This window comes from Anoplopoma fimbria, chromosome 20, assembly GCF_027596085.1.
Source record: "Anoplopoma fimbria isolate UVic2021 breed Golden Eagle Sablefish chromosome 20, Afim_UVic_2022, whole genome shotgun sequence".
NCBI lineage: Eukaryota > Metazoa > Chordata > Actinopteri > Perciformes > Anoplopomatidae > Anoplopoma > Anoplopoma fimbria.
In genome coordinates this window covers 15,510,174-15,528,987 of record NC_072468.1, presented here as the reverse complement: position 1 = coordinate 15,528,987, position 18,814 = coordinate 15,510,174, and the positions used below count along the sequence as shown (strand labels likewise).

The 18,814-nt window shown below is 41.0% G+C and overlaps 1 protein-coding gene across 1 annotated transcript; it reads left to right on the top strand.

Moving 5' to 3' along the window:
- The first annotated feature begins 503 nt into the window (after nucleotides 1-503).
- abcb4 (ATP-binding cassette, sub-family B (MDR/TAP), member 4) lies at nucleotides 504-18,796 on the top strand. The gene is made up of 29 exons (XM_054621314.1): nucleotides 504-614; nucleotides 771-892; nucleotides 1,078-1,159; nucleotides 1,968-2,130; nucleotides 2,218-2,266; nucleotides 2,549-2,740; nucleotides 3,202-3,373; nucleotides 3,513-3,637; nucleotides 5,194-5,365; nucleotides 5,476-5,589; nucleotides 7,258-7,368; nucleotides 7,454-7,579; nucleotides 9,777-9,980; nucleotides 10,072-10,242; nucleotides 10,696-10,857; nucleotides 10,964-11,152; nucleotides 12,898-13,044; nucleotides 13,161-13,265; nucleotides 13,872-13,949; nucleotides 14,216-14,299; nucleotides 14,444-14,647; nucleotides 14,742-14,842; nucleotides 14,977-15,117; nucleotides 15,817-15,973; nucleotides 16,081-16,277; nucleotides 16,440-16,443; nucleotides 16,737-16,943; nucleotides 17,360-17,506; nucleotides 18,284-18,796. The coding sequence occupies exons 2-29, from the start codon at nucleotides 828-830 to the stop codon at nucleotides 18,479-18,481; spliced, it is 3,867 nt and encodes a 1,288-aa protein (XP_054477289.1). The 5' UTR covers nucleotides 504-614; nucleotides 771-827; the 3' UTR covers nucleotides 18,482-18,796.
- The last annotated feature ends 18 nt before the right edge of the window (nucleotides 18,797-18,814 follow it).

Genomic DNA, 18,814 nt, shown 5'->3' with positions numbered 1-18,814 from the left:
ATGCACTTGTATAGGGCTTTTCTACTCTTCACTCAAAGTGCTTTTACACTACATTTCATCATTCACCCTATTCAGACACCTATTAACACCCTAATGACAGGGACTATTATGCAAGATGCCCCCTGCCCACCAGGACTCTAAATAACATCCATACCCAATAATACACCGCTGGAAAGCCTGCGTGAGCTATTTTGGGTTAAGTGTCTTGTCCAATGACAGGTCGAAATGGACTAGCGGAACCGGGAATCGAACCGCCGATCCTCGGAATGTTAGGCTTATCTCGCCCCAAATTGTGTAATGCTTCCTTTAAGTAGGGGAGGTTAAATATGCATTATGACAGTGAATCAGTCTTCTGTAACCTCATCCATAGCCCCGGTCAGCTGACAGCCAATGACGGGGGAGAAGCCGCAAATGAACTGAGAACAATTCAAAAGCTCCGCCTTATAACCCTGAAGCGAGCAACGGCCAGCCGTTGACCGAGGCTCGCACTGCAAATAGAAAGATATCACCCTGCGGCGGTCCTAGCGGTCTGGATGAGGCACGAGAGGAGGGAAGAGGGACGAGGGACTGGAAAAGCACGCGTGTGTGCAGTAGGAGTGGTCGGTAGAGAACCGGTAAGGTGTATGCCTGTGTTTGACATTCTATTTCATTCATTATTACTTCTGCAGTTGAATGATACAGAATACAACGCAGACTGAGCCAATTAGCTTTGGATCCTGATGCTGCTTTTTGGTGATTTAAAGTTTTGTTTTATTTTTTTCTTATCTCAGAGAGTATCATATAAGTAGTTATAGTTTGAGACGTGAAACTTTAGACAACACTCAGACATGGATGTCAAGGAAGAAATGGAAAAATCGGCCGCGGCCAAACAAGAAAGAAATGGACATTTAAGGTAATGCGCTTTAAATTATCTCTCTCTCTCTCTTTCTCTTTCTGTGACCAAGTTGAGCAGTTTTCAAGAGCTATGTTTTTAAAACAGCGTCGATTCATAGGTGCCCAAACTTTAACAGGTGTCTCAGTTATTCTCTGCCAAATATATATATATATATTCATGCATAATGCTTTTATATTCTACAGTGAAAGCAAGGAAAAGAAAAAGAAAAAGAAAAAGGAGAAAGAAAAAGAGCCAAAGTTGCCCATGGTTGGCCCCATTGATGTGGTAAGCTCAGTCATCACACTGTGATCTCTTTCTGTCAATCGTTAATGCAATGTAATTATTCTTTTGAAGCACTTGTTGTAGCTTTGTTTTATACTTTCTACGGTGTTATTCTTTCTACCTTTCAGAAAGGTCACATCGAGATACAACATCTCTTCTGCCAGGGAGTCCTGGTCAAAATAGGCAGCAAAGAAAACAGTTAGTTCTACAAACAGGGACAGATAACATCACAAAAATTATGCCAAATACAGGTTTACCCTGCTCTGTTTGATTGAAACTGGGAGGGCAATTTTCTCTGTTCTCTGAGTTATATGTCAGTTTTCCAGTGAAGATACTGTTTTAATATTGCTGTAAAATGCAATTGAAATGGTATGTTATGTGCTTGTGTGTACGAAAAAACAGATCACAGAGAAGCTGTAATGATTTTTTAAAAATGTTTTTTTAAATCAGCCTAAGGTTAGCGAGTAAAAAACTGATAATAAAAGTAATGCTGTAAGGCTGTATGTGGTATGATCATACAAGCATGTGTGTGTCCAGGTTTGTGTGACTGTGTGAAGTAAAAGGAGGTTGGGGAGAGGAGGGGAGTGCTGCATATCCTCCTTTTGTTTGGGTTTGACTCCACTTGTCCCCTGCTGTGAGAGTATAATAGCTGTTTCAAGTTTAAAGTCTTTCCCCCCTTCTGATTGCATTTTTTTTTTTTTTTTTTTTTTTTTTTTAAACCCTGCAAATTATCAGGAGCAACATACAGATACTGATTTCTTTTGTTCTGTTTTTCGTCTTTTCCAAACTACACTCCTTTATACGAGTGAAGTTTAGGTTTTCAAAAGGCTTGGACGTTGTCATGATCCTGGTTGGGACAGTCTGTGCAATCACCAACGGTGCAATGCTTCCGCTCATGTGTATTGTGTTTGGGGACATGACAGACAGCCTTATACAGAGCTCCGCTACAGGACAAACCAACCCCAACAACACCAGTGAGTTTCCAGTTTTCAGACATGGGCAGATGTGATGATGAGGCAAACCACCATTTAACAATGTTGTTTATTACCTTGTGTCTTTAGACGTCACCTACATACCAAGAAACAGCACCTTAGAGGAAGAAATGACTGGGTAAGACTTTATACGATCAGCATAAGCAGAGAAAGATGTTGTTGTTGGGTGCAAATACTTCCAAAATGTTGAGTTTTAATGTTGATGGATGTGTTTTTTTGTTTGTCAGGGAACTTGCAGGGGTTTCTCTAGATGTAAAATGGCATCAGTTAACCATTTTGTCACTTGAATCGTCTATTACCAACTTCCACTTTATTAAACAAAATAGATAGTTTTACATTTTTCTCAAGTCTAAGCAGACGTTTTAAAGACATATGTGTCACAGTGCTTTTCTTATTCCAGATATGCCATTAGCTATGTCATATTGGGGTTTGTTGTGCTGGTGGTAGCCTACGGGCAGGTGGCCGCCTGGACCCTGTCTGCCGGGCGCCAGGCAAAACGCATCCGCACGTTGTTTTTCCACCGCATCATGCAGCAGGACATCGGCTGGTTCGATGTCACTGAAACAGGAGAGCTCAACACACGTCTCACAGAGTGGGTAACAGACAAGAAACACACTCTATTTCGTATGCAGCAAAATTATTGTAAAACAGACCTTTCAAATCAATTTCTCAAATATTTGATTCATCATTTGGTCTATGTAAGTGAGAAATGGTTGACATATTTTCAATCGAACCAAAAGACAGAAGAGTCAAATTGAAAAGATGGAACCAGTCGACCTTTTGGGATTTTTTATTTTTAAAAAAACCAACAATTTAATTACAATCAAACAATTAAATGATTATCAAAAATATGCATAATCATTTTCTGTTGATCGACTAATGAATACAATTTTTCATCCTTGATTTTAGGATCTCTATTTATCCTATAATATGATCCTTTATTTGAAAATTAAAACACCAAAGTCAGGATCAATACAGTTTCACATGGCAAAAGCAATTTTCATTTTTAATACATACATGTGGTGAACATGTGGATTATATTTGCATGCACAGTGATGTCTATAAGATCCAAGAGGGTATTGGTGAAAAGACTGGGAAGCTTATTCAGGCCACGAGCACCTTCATCACAGCCTTCATCATTGGCTTCGCCAAAGGCTGGAAGCTCACTCTTGTCATCCTGGCTGTGAGCCCTGCGCTTGGCATTTCAGCTGGAATTTTCTCTAAGGTAAGCTTCTCTTCGTCATCGACGTGTTGCTCTTTTCAAGTTCACTTTCTCTTGCTATTCATATGGACCATTTATCACAAGGACACAGCCCCCTGGAGGTATTGTTGATAACATTATGTCCGTCTCCTCGTCTGAATAGGTGCTAGCGACTTTCACTTCTAAAGAGCAGACTGCATATGCCAAAGCTGGAGCTGTGGCATCAGAGGTCATCTCTGCTATCAGGACAGTATTTGCCTTTGGTGGTCAGGACAGAGAAATCAAGAGGTATGTAAAATATGATTTATGTATATTGTAACGGGTGGTGTGTGTGGACCCAAGTGCAGTACGACCAGGAGGCAGGGTAATGTTCAGGAGCTTTATTCAAAGCGGAACAAACAGCAGACAGACAGACAGGGGATAACTCATGGGGAATATTCCACTCTAGAGAGCGCTGATCCGTCAGCGGAGCAGGCAGACAAAAACCAAAAGGAGCAAAGGCAAATCTCGTGGTCGGGGACAGAAGGCTGAGTCGGTTAACCGGGGCAGAGGCAAGGCGGAGAAGTCCAAACAAGCAGGGTCGGCAACGGGAAATCAGTCCGGGGAATAACGCTGGAAGGTCTGGCATAATGCGGAGAACGATCTGGCAGTGAGTGTGTGTGAGACTGGGGTATTTATACTGCAGGGTGTAGGTGCAGCAGAGTGAGCAGGTGAGAGTGATTGTGCTGATGAGGTGGGTGTGGCAGACAGGTGCACTGCATGAGGCTGATTAGGTGAGTGAGGGAGAGTGTGGTGAGAGAGAGGGGGCTGGGCTGTGAGCTGAGAGAAATAGACAGAGTCCACCACATCACCCCCATCCTAGAACAACTCCACTGGCTTCCAATCAACTTCCGTATCAACTTCAAAATTCTCCTTCATACCTTTAAAGCCATCCACAACCTTGCCCCTCCCTACCTGTCTGATCTCCTTCACACTGCCACCTCCACCCGCTCCCTCAGATCCTCCTCTTCCATCCACCTCACTGTCCCCTCTGCCCGGCTCACCACCATGGGGAGCAGAGCTTTCAGCCGCTCTGCTCCCAAACTCTGGAACTCACTCCCACCTCACATCCGAAATATTGACTCCCTCCCTCAGTTCAAATCCTCTCTCAAAACCCACCTTTTCAGGATAGCATTTTCACTGTAGTTGTCATGTTTTTTACTTGCACTTTTAATGGTTTTGTTATTTGTTTGCCCTTGTTTTAAATTGTTTTAAATTTGTAAAGTGTCCTTGAGTGACCTGAAAGGCGCTGTTAAATAAAATGTATTATTATTATTAGAGTGCAGGAAGAGTGAACAGGCGTGACTGTGACAATATATAATATAATAAAACTTGATTTGCATTGCACAGTTCATACAAAAAGATAGAACTCAATGTGTACCACATAAGATGAACAATTCACATAAAAACAGGTGTTTTAAACAATAGTAAACAAATAGTAAAGATAGTTAACAAATAAAATATTGAATTAATACAGTGGGTGGCGTATAATAACGACTTACATTTAGTATGAATGTAATGTATAAGTCTGGAATTTCCAAATCCAAAGTGTTACCCGTTTAATATTGATACTGAAATAATCTTATGGAAAGTTATGGAACCTAATCTGGGTTTTTTTTTTTTTACTTCAAAACAAGACATCTGGGCAGGGCAAATATATCTTGCTTCAGAAAGTCCAAGAAAAAGCTGTAACTGGATAAAACTCCATTAGATTGGATTATTGCTTTCTACTGCTACGATGTCATTGCAATCTTATTGCTTTCTGTTTCACTCATGCTTGTGTCTCTGTGTGTCTTGCACCAAAGATATAATACAAATTTAGAGGATGCAAAGAACATGGGAATAAAGAAGGCGACATATGCTAACTTTGCCTTTGGCTTCAACTTCCTGATGATCTACCTGTCCTATGCTCTGGCCTTCTGGTACGGGAGTACACTCATCCTGAGTAATGAGTACACCATTGGAACTGTGCTCACTGTGAGTGGGCATATTATGACACAATTTCTCAAAATTGCTTCCTTTTGAACATAAGGGAGACTCTGAAAAAGACGGTTGCTGTAGCTAACACTGTTTTTTTGTCTCCTAAGGTGTTCTTCGTTGTGCTTATTGGAGCGTTCAGTGTGGGACAGACCTCTCCTAACATCCAGACATTTGCCAGTGCTCGAGGAGCTGCACATAAAGTGTACAGCATTATTGATCATGTAAGCGATGCATCATTCTTCCCCAAAGCACACATGTTAAAAATATTTTTTTTTAGATCTTGCTGCTGCTGAACAGTTGTCAGTTTGTATTACAGAACATGCACCGCTGTAATCTGGCACTCTGGGGCGCCGCTTTGATTCAGCCGACAAATTAGAGTCAGATATGTTGGATTTTGCTCTAATTGGAGCACCTGCTGTCAAGTCATCTGGTTGATATGGCACAGCTGTGGCTCTCACCACCCTGAACTAACTGGGAATGTACCATGAGGTTAAATAAGTTTTACAAATATTGTACCCATATCACACAGGTACAGCAACTTTCTTATCATTGCATGTCTTTGATTACCATCAGTGGAAGTAAAAAAATGTCCATATAGCTTCAGAAACATGTTCCATAACCAGTTTCAATAAAAGAGCCAGCTAAACAAAAGTCAGGTTTCTTTAGCTTCTGCTCTGTGACGTATTTTACAGTTAAACGGAAAAGTTAAGCGGTGTACAATTCAATACCTGCCTTTGATTGGACAGCTAAAAAGTTTTCGGGCTAAGAGTTTAGCACGCTACGCAGTAACAGGGGACTATTGGCTCCACACACACCTCCTTCACCTGCTGTTATATTGGGGGAAAGACGAGGGAGAGATGAAATGAAAACTTTGCAGATTGTCAGAGACCTTAAGTGCAGGATGGGTCTTCAAACATTTTAAACTGTAACAGGGGCTGAAGACGCTCTTACTTAGAGTATCGTAGGGCTGACATTTATAGACAGACAACCATTACAGCCAATTTTTAAAGTCATCAATTAACCTAAGCAACATGTCTTTGGACTGTGGGAGGAAGCTAGAGAACCAGGAGAGAACCCACGCCGACACGTGGAAAACATGAAAACATACATTATATTCCTTTATTGATCCCCATGGGGGAAATTCAAGTGTTGCAGCAGCTCAACTACACAGAAACAGATAATAAATACACATATTATACAATAAAATAAAAATAAAAATAGAATAAAATAAAAAATAAGAATACAAATAAAAAAAATGTACAGTATATCCACATGGGGGGGGCTGGTCAGCATGATGACAGACTGTGGTCTCCGCTGTTGTTGTACAGTCTGATGGCAGTGGGCACAAATGAGCGTCTGAAGCATACATAGGGCCTGTCTAGCCCCGGTATTGACCCCGGGCCCCCCGGGCCCCTCTTGCTGTGAGGTGACGTTGCTAGCCACCGTGCAGCCGTTTGTTAATCTTAATATTTATTTTATCGTACAAGCTCGAAACTGAGGGAGACTGTGAACTCAAAGTCATGGCTCCAAAACCTGTTAACTCTCTCTTTGGACCTAATATCTGACTTTGATCTAGAAAGGTGCTTCATAGTTTCTAGTTTATACTGTCTAGTCTGAAATACAGAAGAGTGACATAAAACAGTCAAATTCTTTGTTAAAACACAAAGCTCAACCTTTGAGGGAGAACAGCATCGTGCAGTGAAAATACAAAGAGCTGTGGAAAAAACACATGAGCCTTTCTAAATACGCTTACCCAAACATGGAGGGGCTAACAGCCTTCCTCCCATTGTCTGTTTGAGGTTGTGATAAGAATCAGGTTCTCTATCCAACTGTGTCGAAACTACAAATAAAAACAGAGTTTTTTTTAAGTAAAACTCTTGTCTCAACAGAATCCGACCATCGACAGCTATTCAGAGGCCGGCTTCAAGCCTGATTCCATCCAAGGAAACATAGAGTTCAAGAACATCCACTTCAGCTACCCCTCAAGGCCGGATTTCAAAGTATGTTCCCTTAGACAGTTTACTGAGCTCTAAAACATACATTATATTACCTGTATCTCATTACTGACATTGTTTACATTTGTAGATATTGGATAACTTGTCTCTGAGTATGAAGAGTGGGCAGACCACCGCCTTGGTTGGTAGCAGCGGCTGTGGTAAAAGCACCACCGTCCAGCTGTTGCAGAGGTTCTACGATCCTCAAGAAGGATCTGTAAGTCATATTCAAATCACTTCATTCAAAGGATTTATTCAGCATTTGTCACCATATCCACTCTGCTAGAGTTCAGGACTCTAAAGAGTACTCCATCAATTTAGCATTGCACTCCTATAACATGTTGTCATTTTATAAGAGCAGGTGTCACATTAAGATAAAGATCAAAGTAGTGTTTTGTTTGTTTCAGCCCATTTACTGCAAATTCTGTCTTTTACATTGATATAAAAAAATCAACATAGAGATTCTTGAAACTTTGATTATCACGTCTGCATTTGTAAATACAGTTTCTGGTCGTGCTATACTGTGAGGTGGCCAAACAAATGGCAGAAACTCAGATAAGTGACTGTGCCAAGCTTTACAGTGGGTACGGAAAGTATTCAGACCCCTTTAAATTTTTCACTCTTTGTTTCATTGCAGCCATTTGCTAAAATCGAAAAAGTTCATTTTTTTTTCGCATTAATGTACACTCAGCAACCCATCTTGACAGAAAAATTTTTGCAAATTTATTAAAAAAGAAAAACTGAAATATCACATGGTCATAAGTATTCAGACCCTTTGCTGTGACACTCATATTTAACTCACATGCTGTCCATTTCTTCTGATCCTCCTTGAGATGGTTCTACGCCTTCATTGGAGTCCAGCTGTGTTTAATTAAACTGATTGGACTTGATTAGGAAAGGCACACACCTGTCTATATAAGATCTTACAGCTCACAGTGCATGTCAGAACAAATGAGAATCATGAGGTCGAAGGAACTGCCCAAGGAGCTCAGAGACAGAATTGTGGCAAGGCACAGATCTGGCCAAGGTTACAAAAGAATTTCTGCAGCACTCAAGGTTCCTAAGAGCACAGTGGCCTCCATAATCCTTAAATGGAAGAAGTATGGGATGACCAGAACTCTTCCTAGACCTGGCCGTTCAGCCAAACTGAGCAATCGTGGGAGAAGAGCCTTGGTGAGAGAGCTAAAGAAGAACCCAAAGATCACTGTGGCTGAGCTCCAGAGATGCAGTAGGGAGATGGGAGAAAGTTCCACAAAGTCAACTATCACTGCAGCCCTCCACCAGTCGGGGCTTTATGGCAGAGTGGCCCGACGGAAGCCTCTCCTCAGTGCAAGACATATGAAAGCCCGCATAGAGTTTGCCAAAAAACACATGGAGGACTCCCAAACTATGAGAAATAAGATTCTCTGGTCTGATGAGACCAAGATTGAACTTTTTGGCGTTCTAAGCGGTATGTGTGGAGAAAACCAGGCACTGCTCATCACCTGCCCAATACAATCCCAACAGTGAAACATGGTGGTGGCAGCATCATGCTATGGGGGTGTTTTTCAGCTGCAGGGACAGGACGACTGGTTGCAATTGAAGGAAAGATGAATGCGGCCAAGTACAGAGATATCCTGGAAGAAAACCTCCTCCAGAGTGCTCAGGACCTCAGACTGGGCCGAAGGTTCACCTTCCAACAAGACAATGACCCGAAGCACACAGCTAAAATAACAAAGGAGTGGCTTCGGAACAAGTCTGTGACCATTCTTGACTGGCCCAGCCAGAGCCCTGACCTAAACCCAATTGAGCATCTCTGGAGAGACCTGAAAATGGCTGTCCACCAACGTTCACCATCCAACCTGACAGAACTGGAGAGGATCTGCAAGGAAGAATGGCAGAGGATCCCCAAATCCAGGTGTGAGAAACTTGTTGCATCATTCCCAAGAAGACTCATGGCTGTACTAGCTCAAAAGGGTGCTTCTACTCAATACTGAGCAAAGGGTCTGAATACTTATGACCATGTGATATTTCAGTTTTTCTTTTTTAATAAATTTGCAAAAATTTCTACATTTCTGTTTTTTTCTGTCAAGATGGGTTGCTGAGTGTACATTACTGCGAAAAAAAATGAACTTTTTCGATTTTAGCAAATGGCTGCAATGAAACAAAGAGTGAAAAATTTAAAGGGGTCTGAATACTTTCCGTACCCACTGTATATTTATCACACGGAAATAAGAGTTGTATCAAATCTTCTCATCTAACTCTCGCACTTTGAGCGCTTTGAGTGGTCAGAAGATTAGAAAAGTGCTATACAAGCACACTACATTTCCCATTTTCCCATATTCTTTTAACAACATAGGGTATGCTGTTTTGAAATACTCTGCTGTGTTTAGATTTGGATTAAGTGCTGTGTATGTTTGACTCCTGCACTGTAGGTGACTATTGACGGTCACGACATCCGTTCTCTTAACATCCGCTACCTGAGAGAGATGATCGGAGTTGTGAGTCAGGAGCCCATCCTCTTTGCCACCACCATCGCTGAGAACATCAGATACGGTCGACCTGACGTGACGCAGGATGAGATCAGACAAGCTGCCAAGGAGGCCAATGCTTACAATTTCATCATGGACTTTCCTGATGTATGACTGTATTCATCACTCACTGTCTTCTGTGTGTATCAAAAAGCTCTGTCCACCACTTGCTAATATTGGGACTCTTATCGTTGAGCAGAAGTTTGAGACGATGGTCGGAGACCGAGGGACTCAAATGAGTGGAGGACAGAAGCAGAGGATTGCGATTGCTCGAGCTCTAGTCCGCAACCCCAAAATCCTTCTGTTGGACGAAGCCACATCTGCTCTTGATTCCGAGAGTGAGACCATTGTGCAAGATGCACTCGACAAGGTAGAAATCTACACAAACGCATGCTCTGTCTCGTTCAGAAAAGCTTTAGCCTATTTGCACTTTTTTATGCAAAACTTATGTCTTTCCTATTAGCCTCAACTGTACTTATGTTTAGCCTTTGACATGTTAGCATACTAACTTGTTTGACATGTTTGACATGTTGGCATACTAACTTGTTTGACATGTTAGCATACTAACTTGTAAATAAAGGATGGTCAAAGGATGGGGGAACATCATCGTTTGTATTGTGAGCATGTAAACATTCCGAAGTTAGCATTCTGCTCAAAGCAACACTGTGTCTGATTACATCTTCATAGAGCCGTAGACTCTAATCACTAAATTATAAAAATGTGTCAACTGCGAACATGTATCTTTATTTGTATGTACAAGTTTAGTTCCTTCTTTTAAATGTAAGCATAGAAATATCACACGGACACACATCTTTTCGTGCAGGTCCAAAAGGGTCGTACCACCATAGTTGTTGCCCACCGCCTCTCAACCATCAGAAACGCAGACCTCATCGCTGGCTTTCAGCAAGGTGAAGTAGCAGAACTGGGGACTCACAGTCAACTGATGGAAAAACAGGGAATCTACCACACACTGGTCACCATGCAGGTAGACACACACAAACACTTGACACATCAATTGGTTGGGCTTGAACTCGAGGGGAACTTGAATTTCATAATGGTCATCTTTGATATTGTTTCCTTCTCCGACGCAGACCTTTCAAAAAGTCGAGGAGAGGGAGGAGGTTGAGTGTGAGCATTCTGTAAACGAGAAGAGCCCGTTAGTCAAGACCCTCTCTCAGTCCTCTCTGCACCGGAGGAAGATTTCAAGAGGCTCCTCCTTCGCTGCCTCAGAGGGAGAGAAAGAGGTGAAAGACAAGTTGAAGGACTCCGAGACAGAAGAGGTGAGCTGTTGTGCAACATCTCCAGGTTTTGAGTGGCTGGCTCAACATTGCAAAACAACATTATATACTCTCATAGTCCAACCCCACTACTACATGGCGTACATACAGTACCAGTCAAAAGTTTGGACACACCTTCTCATTCAATGTTTTTTTTTTTGTTTTTTTCTACATTGTAGATTAATATTGAAGACATCCAAACTATGAAGGAACACATATGGAATTATGTGGTCAACAAACCAGAATATGTTTTATATTTTAGATTCTTCAAAGTAGTTGAATGAGAAGGTGTGTCCAAACTTCTGACTGGTACTGTATATTGTAAGATGCCAGGAAGTCTTTTGAAATGGGTTAAGTTAAATTTTCAGCCCTTAACAGCTAACATTATACCTGTGTCTTCTCTCTGTCCTCTGCTCAAGCTCACTCTTTAAGATTCATGTAATTAACATGACAACGAGGGGCGATTCAAGGCTGTCCCCTCTCCCCTCTGTAATTTGTCCTTGCTATCAAACACTTAGCTTTTACTCTGTGTTGTTTGAATGGTTTGGATGGATTTAAAGAGGGGGCAGGGAGCATTCAGTCTTCTTATATGCTGACGATTTATTAAGATATGTGAAAAATCCTGCCAAATGTCTGTTCTGAGGAAGTATGAGAGGGGTCTCTGGTAACAAACTGAACTTATCTTAAAGTGAACTTTTACCACTAAACCCTGTAGCGAAGGGTATTTCATATTCACAGTTTCTCTTCAGGTTTGTCTTTATCACTCTCGCCAGGAAACACACACAACCTTAGTTCTTCTTACTGAGTTACTGATGGATTTACTCGTCTTACCTGCATCTCAGTCCACACCACTGTCATCAATCCACCGTCAGTCTGTTCAAATACATTTCAACATACAAAATAAGCTGTTTGCATGCAAATATGCACAATGAAACATTATCATTAAGTAAACATACCTCGATGGCTGCCCTCAACCGAGAGGGAAATAAGTTCACTTGAAAAACATTACTCTTCGAACGCTTTAACACTTTAAAACCTAAATATCTGAGTGGAGTATAAAAAATTATGCCGCTTTGCTTCACATGTCTTCATTTTATATCTTCATAAGATAAGATAAAGGATTATCTTATCTTATCTTATCTTATCTTATCTTTAGGAGCTTGCCATGACTAAATGTGTCCCAGCACAACATAGTTCCTATCAAGTGAAAATCCAAACAAAATAAAAAAATTTGTACAAAAAGTTGTACAGATGATTGTGGTCCCAGGTGGTAAAATAAATACAGTTAAAAGGAATATCCCTCCAAAGTTTGTTCCGTTCCCAAACCACCCCTACCTTGGTACAGATATATTTTTTTACGACACTTAATAAGATTGTATCCGATTTCATCTTGAATAAGTAACCGATAATTAGGTAAGATTATTAATAGTGGCCAAAATGTATAGGGAAATAGGACTCCGGTAATACTATTTAGCCTCTTCTTTTTAGTAGTGATCCAGTTTGGAAACAGGTGGTACAGGTCTTATATTTTCTGTCCTACCCCTGCCTCTGAACTATGTACACAGTTGTAAAGATATTTTTAATGGCACGATACTTTCTCCTCTTTCCTTTGGTATTTCCCCACATTCCAACAGTTACATACTGAATTCAGTTCACCACAGTCTAACTTCATGAATATCTTGTTGACAAAAAAAAATGGTAGGACATGAAAGGATATGTGGCTCAGCTTTTTCTCTCTCTTTCTGTAGGATGAAAGTGTTTCCCTCATGTCGTTTCCTGATTTGTTGAAACTCAACCGTAACGAGTGGCCGTATATTTTGGTAGGGACCATCTGCGCCACCTTTAACGGAGCTATGCAACCGTTGTTTGCCATCATCTTCTCCAAGATCATCACCGTACGTTACTCCTTGTATCTGTGTAACACACATGTTATTTTAAAGCTTCATTGTGCAACATTATGTCAGATGTTGTAGAAAGCTAGAAATTATCTGTTGTTTTTTTCTCCTCTCAGGTGTTTGCAGAACCAGATCCAGATATAATCAGGGAAAAAGCTTCATTCTATTCTCTGATGTTTGTTGTTATTGGAGCTATAACGTTCGTCTCCATGTTTCTACAGGTATTACATACACACATGAATGTTGATGTATATTTATGTACCGGGGGTGTTCATTGCCCCAAAAGGAATTTGATATTTTCGGAAATACACTTAATTGATTTCTTGCTGAGACTAAGATGAGAAATTGATAATCTCATGTCTGTACAATAAATTTGAAGTCATACAGCAAGCACCTGGTTAGTTTAACTTAGAATACAAAACTGTCTTCTGGCTGTTGCTGTATATTTAATGGACAGACATGAGACTGGTATCAATCTTATCAATCAAGCATTTAGTTCCCGGCAAGAAAGCTAATAGGCGAATTTCCCAAAATGTATAACTGTTTCTTAAACCATATATAACTAAGCCCCCAAATACTTTTATTTACTTCTATCCTTTTTAACTAAAAACTAAGAATGGTTAAAAATGTGAAAAAACCTTGATACCTATCACACAGGTTTACAGTCTGATACTATGAGCGTGCCTCTACAAGTGTCACCTGCACAGACACATGCTTTATCCAGATGATATCGTTGCAATATAAAAACTTGCAGGTGCTTGGCCAGTAAGTCACAAAAAGCCAATGTACACATGTGCTCATGCCTTCTTTCTGTAAACTTTTGATAGGGCTTCTGTTTTGGTAAATCTGGAGAGATTCTGACCCTTAGACTGAGACTCGGTGCCTTTAAGGCCATGATGAGACAGGTAAGTGTAACTTTGCCTCTCTTCTCTGTTAGCTCTCTGTCGGGCCTGAGTTTCTCCAGGAATTTTATGCTTAATAAGTTGAAATGTTTTTTCAAAGCTTATACTTTGTTTATTATTTAGTCGTTTTTTAATGTTGTGTTATTTGGGGTTGCACGGTGGTGTGGTGGCTAGCACTTTGTCCAATGTCAGCTGGGTTAAAAGATAATGGATGGATGTATTTATTTCCATGGCCAATGGAAAATATCATTCCCTGTTATTTCTCGTAGGACCTCAGCTGGTATGATGAACCCAAAAACAGTGTTGGAGCGCTCACTACGAGACTGGCCACAGACGCAGCCCAAGTGCAAGGGGTAAGTCTCAGCGGAAGTCTCACACACACACACACACACACACAAAATTAACAAAGCCATTTGCCAAAGACTACAACAATAACTCGTCTCTGAAAATCTGTGTTCCAGTCACTTACTTTGTTCCCATCTTTCACGCCTGCTCAGGCTACAGGAGTACGTATGGCCACGCTGGCCCAGAACGTAGCCAACATGGGCACCTCTGTGATCCTCTCCTTTGTGTACGGCTGGGAGCTGACCTTGCTCGTCCTGGCTGTGGTGCCCTTCATGGCAGCGGCTGGAGCTGTAGAGATGAAGGCGCTCACAGGATACGCTGCCCAAGACAAAAAGGAGCTGGAGAAGGCTGGAAAAGTAGGGAATCAGTATGATATGTGCCAGAGAAACATGCTAATTATTTTCTTGTGATACACAGCAGATATAATGTTTGTTTGGTTTGTCTCTACAGATTGCTACAGAGGCCATCGAAAATATCCGTACTGTCGTCTCTCTAAACAGAGAACACAAGTTTGAGTGTTTGTATCAGGAAAACCTTGTAGCACCATACAAGTACGAGCCATTAAACCACAAATCCATCTTCCTTATCCGATATATGAACTTATATTATATATCTATTTTAACAAAAATTTGATTATTTGAGGAGTGACCTCTCTGCTGTCACCTTTCTCACACTCTCTGAACAGGAACTCCCAGAAAAACGCCCATGTGCATGGTTTCACCTTTTCCCTTACCCAGGCCATGATCTACTTTGCTTATGCAGGATGTTTCCGCTTTGGAGCTTGGCTCATTACGGCTGGAAGGATGGATGTTGAGGGAGTATTCCTGTGAGTAAACAGATGGACTTTGTCTTGTCTCTTAATTTACTGATTGCGTGCAAACCTAGGTGACCCATAACCTGAAGTATGTGAGAGGCCACTGTGAATGATAAGCCCAGAGGACATAGTCTCACAAAGCATCTTTGGTGATATAACAAACACACACACACACACACACACACACACACACACACACACACACACACACACACACACACACACACACACACACGTGTTTTAGTTATGCTAACGCAACTAAGCCACCTCCTTAATTTATTTTCTACCTGTTACACAAAGAGGAAGTCTGAAGGTCACTTATCAACAAATATTAACTCATGAATACAACACAGATGCATTGTAAACCCTCAGATTTAGATTTAGTTTTCCAAAGACACTCAGTCAGGATGAATTATGGAAATGTATATAGGGAAATCTATTTGATTTAATTGTGCAATCATAAAAAAAATATTTGAAATGTAAATATTTATTCAATATCAGAGTGATGTAGCTTATAGAAATACAGAAACAAGCAGATACTGAATCCATTATATTGTATAAATTAACTAAATGGTCATTTAAGGTAGATTAAAAAGGGATATTGGGAAAGTTAGGTTACTAAAATATAAGAGTAAAGTATCTTCGCTTAACACTCTGTTGACTCTTAAATGTGAAAGGTATAACTAATGACTACTTGACCTTCTCTTCCAGTGTGGTTTCTGCTATACTGTATGGTGCCATGGCTCTCGGAGAGGCCAACTCCTTTGCTCCAAACTATGCTAAGGCCAAAATTTCTGCTGCCCACCTTATGATGCTGCTGGAAAAGGAGTCTGCCATCGACAATCTCTCACAGGAGGGCCAGTCACCAGTACGTAACACAAAACCTGAAACACCAAACATATAATGTATTTATTTATAGCATTTTGCACACAAGCTGACATATCACTCTTCTGTGTCATCCCTTAAAACCACCAGGACAGATTCGATGGTAACGTGAACTTTGACAGTGTCTTTTTTAACTATCCTTCACGCCCCGATGTGTGCGTCCTCCAAGGGCTGAATCTAAAGGTGAGCAAGGGAGAGACTCTGGCCCTGGTGGGAAGCAGCGGATGTGGAAAGAGCACCACCATCCAGCTGCTGGAGAGGTTCTACGATCCCAGAGAGGGAGAGTGGTGAGAAGACAAAAACACACCCACACTCTATGGCTGATTAACACTTGTGCCTCTTCACCTACTGTCAGCTAGCTAATGATTCGCTAGCCAACGTGTTTATGGCTGCTTTACAGCACTCTACTGATGTGACCGGGACCTTGACACTGTATTTGGATTGTGTAGCTGTGTGCTTTTATATTTACTACACAATCCATTGCTTTTTATCTTGATGGGATTCATGTTGTTGATTACTGTCTTCTGTGAGAGAAAAGAGAGTTTTTTGCCATAACAGGCAGCTATGTTCAAGAATTTGCCTGCTCAGAACTAAACGTCACAAAGACAAAGTTAACAACTAACTTGGGGAGTATTTAGCAGCTAAATAGACAGATATTTTGCTCAGGAAAACAGTTATTGCATCTTTTAGACATCAAATCCAACAACCGCTTCTACAATAATTACCGCTAACATTTTCTTCTTCAGCTGCTGGACAATATAAATGCAAAAGAGCTGAACGTCCAATGGCTGAGAGCTCAGATAGGCATCGTATCCCAGGAGCCTGTGCTGTTCGACTGCACTTTGAGCGAAAACATCGCCTATGGAGACAACAGCCGCACCGCGACCTTTGCGGAGATACAGGAAGCCGCAAAGGCAGCCAACATTCACAGCTTCATAGAAAGCCTGCCACAGGTAACTGCTGTGATGTTTCAATGATGCTCTGTTCTCAGTCATGACAAAGCCAGAAATAAAAGACTAGTGTGATGTTTTTATAAAGAACAGTTATAATGTTTACAACATCTCACAGCAGACATCTACCGGTACAACTGGGATATGATGTCTGTCTGTCTGTCTGTAGTTTTGGCTATATTTGCTTAGGCTTAGAGATAACAATTTGTCACCATCTCATAGATAAACTGATGTAGACACCGTGTTCAAAGTGGTACATTTCTAATCAATTAATTTAAATTAATTGCAAAATGGTGCAACCAGTGCTCTTCTTCTTCTCTAGTGTAAATAATTGACAATAGCGAGAGAAAAGAGTTCACAGTGAGGTGTTAATATATCAATAATGTGCCCCCCCCCTCTCTCTCTGTTTGTATGAGCAGAAGTACAACACTCAGGCAGGTGATAAAGGCACGCAGCTGTCAGGTGGCCAGAAGCAGCGTATAGCCATAGCCCGAGCCATTCTCCGCAACCCCAAAGTGCTGCTCCTGGACGAGGCCACCTCCGCACTCGACACTGAGAGTGAGAAGGTGAGTGTTTGGGGAGGGGTCTAAACAAAGTCACCAGTTTGCTAAATATATCCTTCCCACTAATGATGCACCAGTAAGACCAATGAACAAGAAATTAAGATTTTAAAAAAAGACAAAAAAATTAAGTTATTTTACTGAAATTTTACTTGATTAAAATTGCAGTAAAAAATGTGTTAAAATATTAATAATTTAAAATGTACTAAATGGAAAATAAGCTATTTCCCAGGGGTGTGAATTGCCATTTAACTGTTAGTGTTAATTAGATCTTTTAATGTAATTATAAAAGAGGAAAAATATAGGAAAGCTCTGATATTTATTTTTTCTCCATAAAATAATGTAATCAGCCGACACTGATTTCACAGAATAAGATATAAATACCAATAAAAATCAAACGAGACATTAAAAACGTAAATACTCTCAGAGATTAATAACAGTGTTGTAGTGAAACATAAAGTCTACTCAATGCTCACTGGAAATTTTGTGAAATGTAACAAAATTAAAATGAATACATTGTCCCTCGTCATAAGAGTCCTTGTCAGTGGGGGTCCAATAACAGGAAGTACCTGTTAATGGTGGATCATAGCCAGAGGGGAATGGCTCAAAGAGTTCATGTCCAGGAAGGGAGGGGTCGGCCGCAGTCTTTCCTGCCCACCGCAGGGTCCTGGAGGGGACGGCTGATTTCAGCTAATCACCTTCTCAGCAGAGAAAGTGCTGCGCTGCCGTCTGCCCTACATATGTAAATGTGAGGTCACAGTGTCGCCATTCTGCTTCTTCCAGGTGGTGCAGGAGGCGTTGGACGAGGCTAGTAAAGGCAGGACATGTATCATTGTGGCTCATCGTCTGTCCACCGTCCAAAACGCAGACCGCATTGCTGTCTTCAGTGAAGGAGTGGTGATCGAACTGGGAACACATCAACAGCTGCTGGCCCAAAAGGGAGTTTACCACATGCTGGTCAACAAACAGATGGGCCCATGAGGAAATGAGACAGAGAGAAATACTTAACCCAAAGTTTAAATGGGTCCCAACTTTCTTAAGAAATTGGGAGACTTTGTCTTCACAATCACATAGTTTGGTTAAGATCAGATCAGACAAGTCCCCCTTCAGTCAAAAAGCCTAATCTAACTTCTGTTATACTGTTTAATAGTTGTAACTTTTATGGTCCTTTTTCACAGAAGATACTTTGACTTTATGTGTCAGTAGGAGAAGAACAGGTTTAAATACACAGTGACAAATACGTTATGTTCTACTGTATGTTTTTGGACACCTTTTTGGACAGTTAATGCCTACAGTTTAACCCCAAAATCCTGT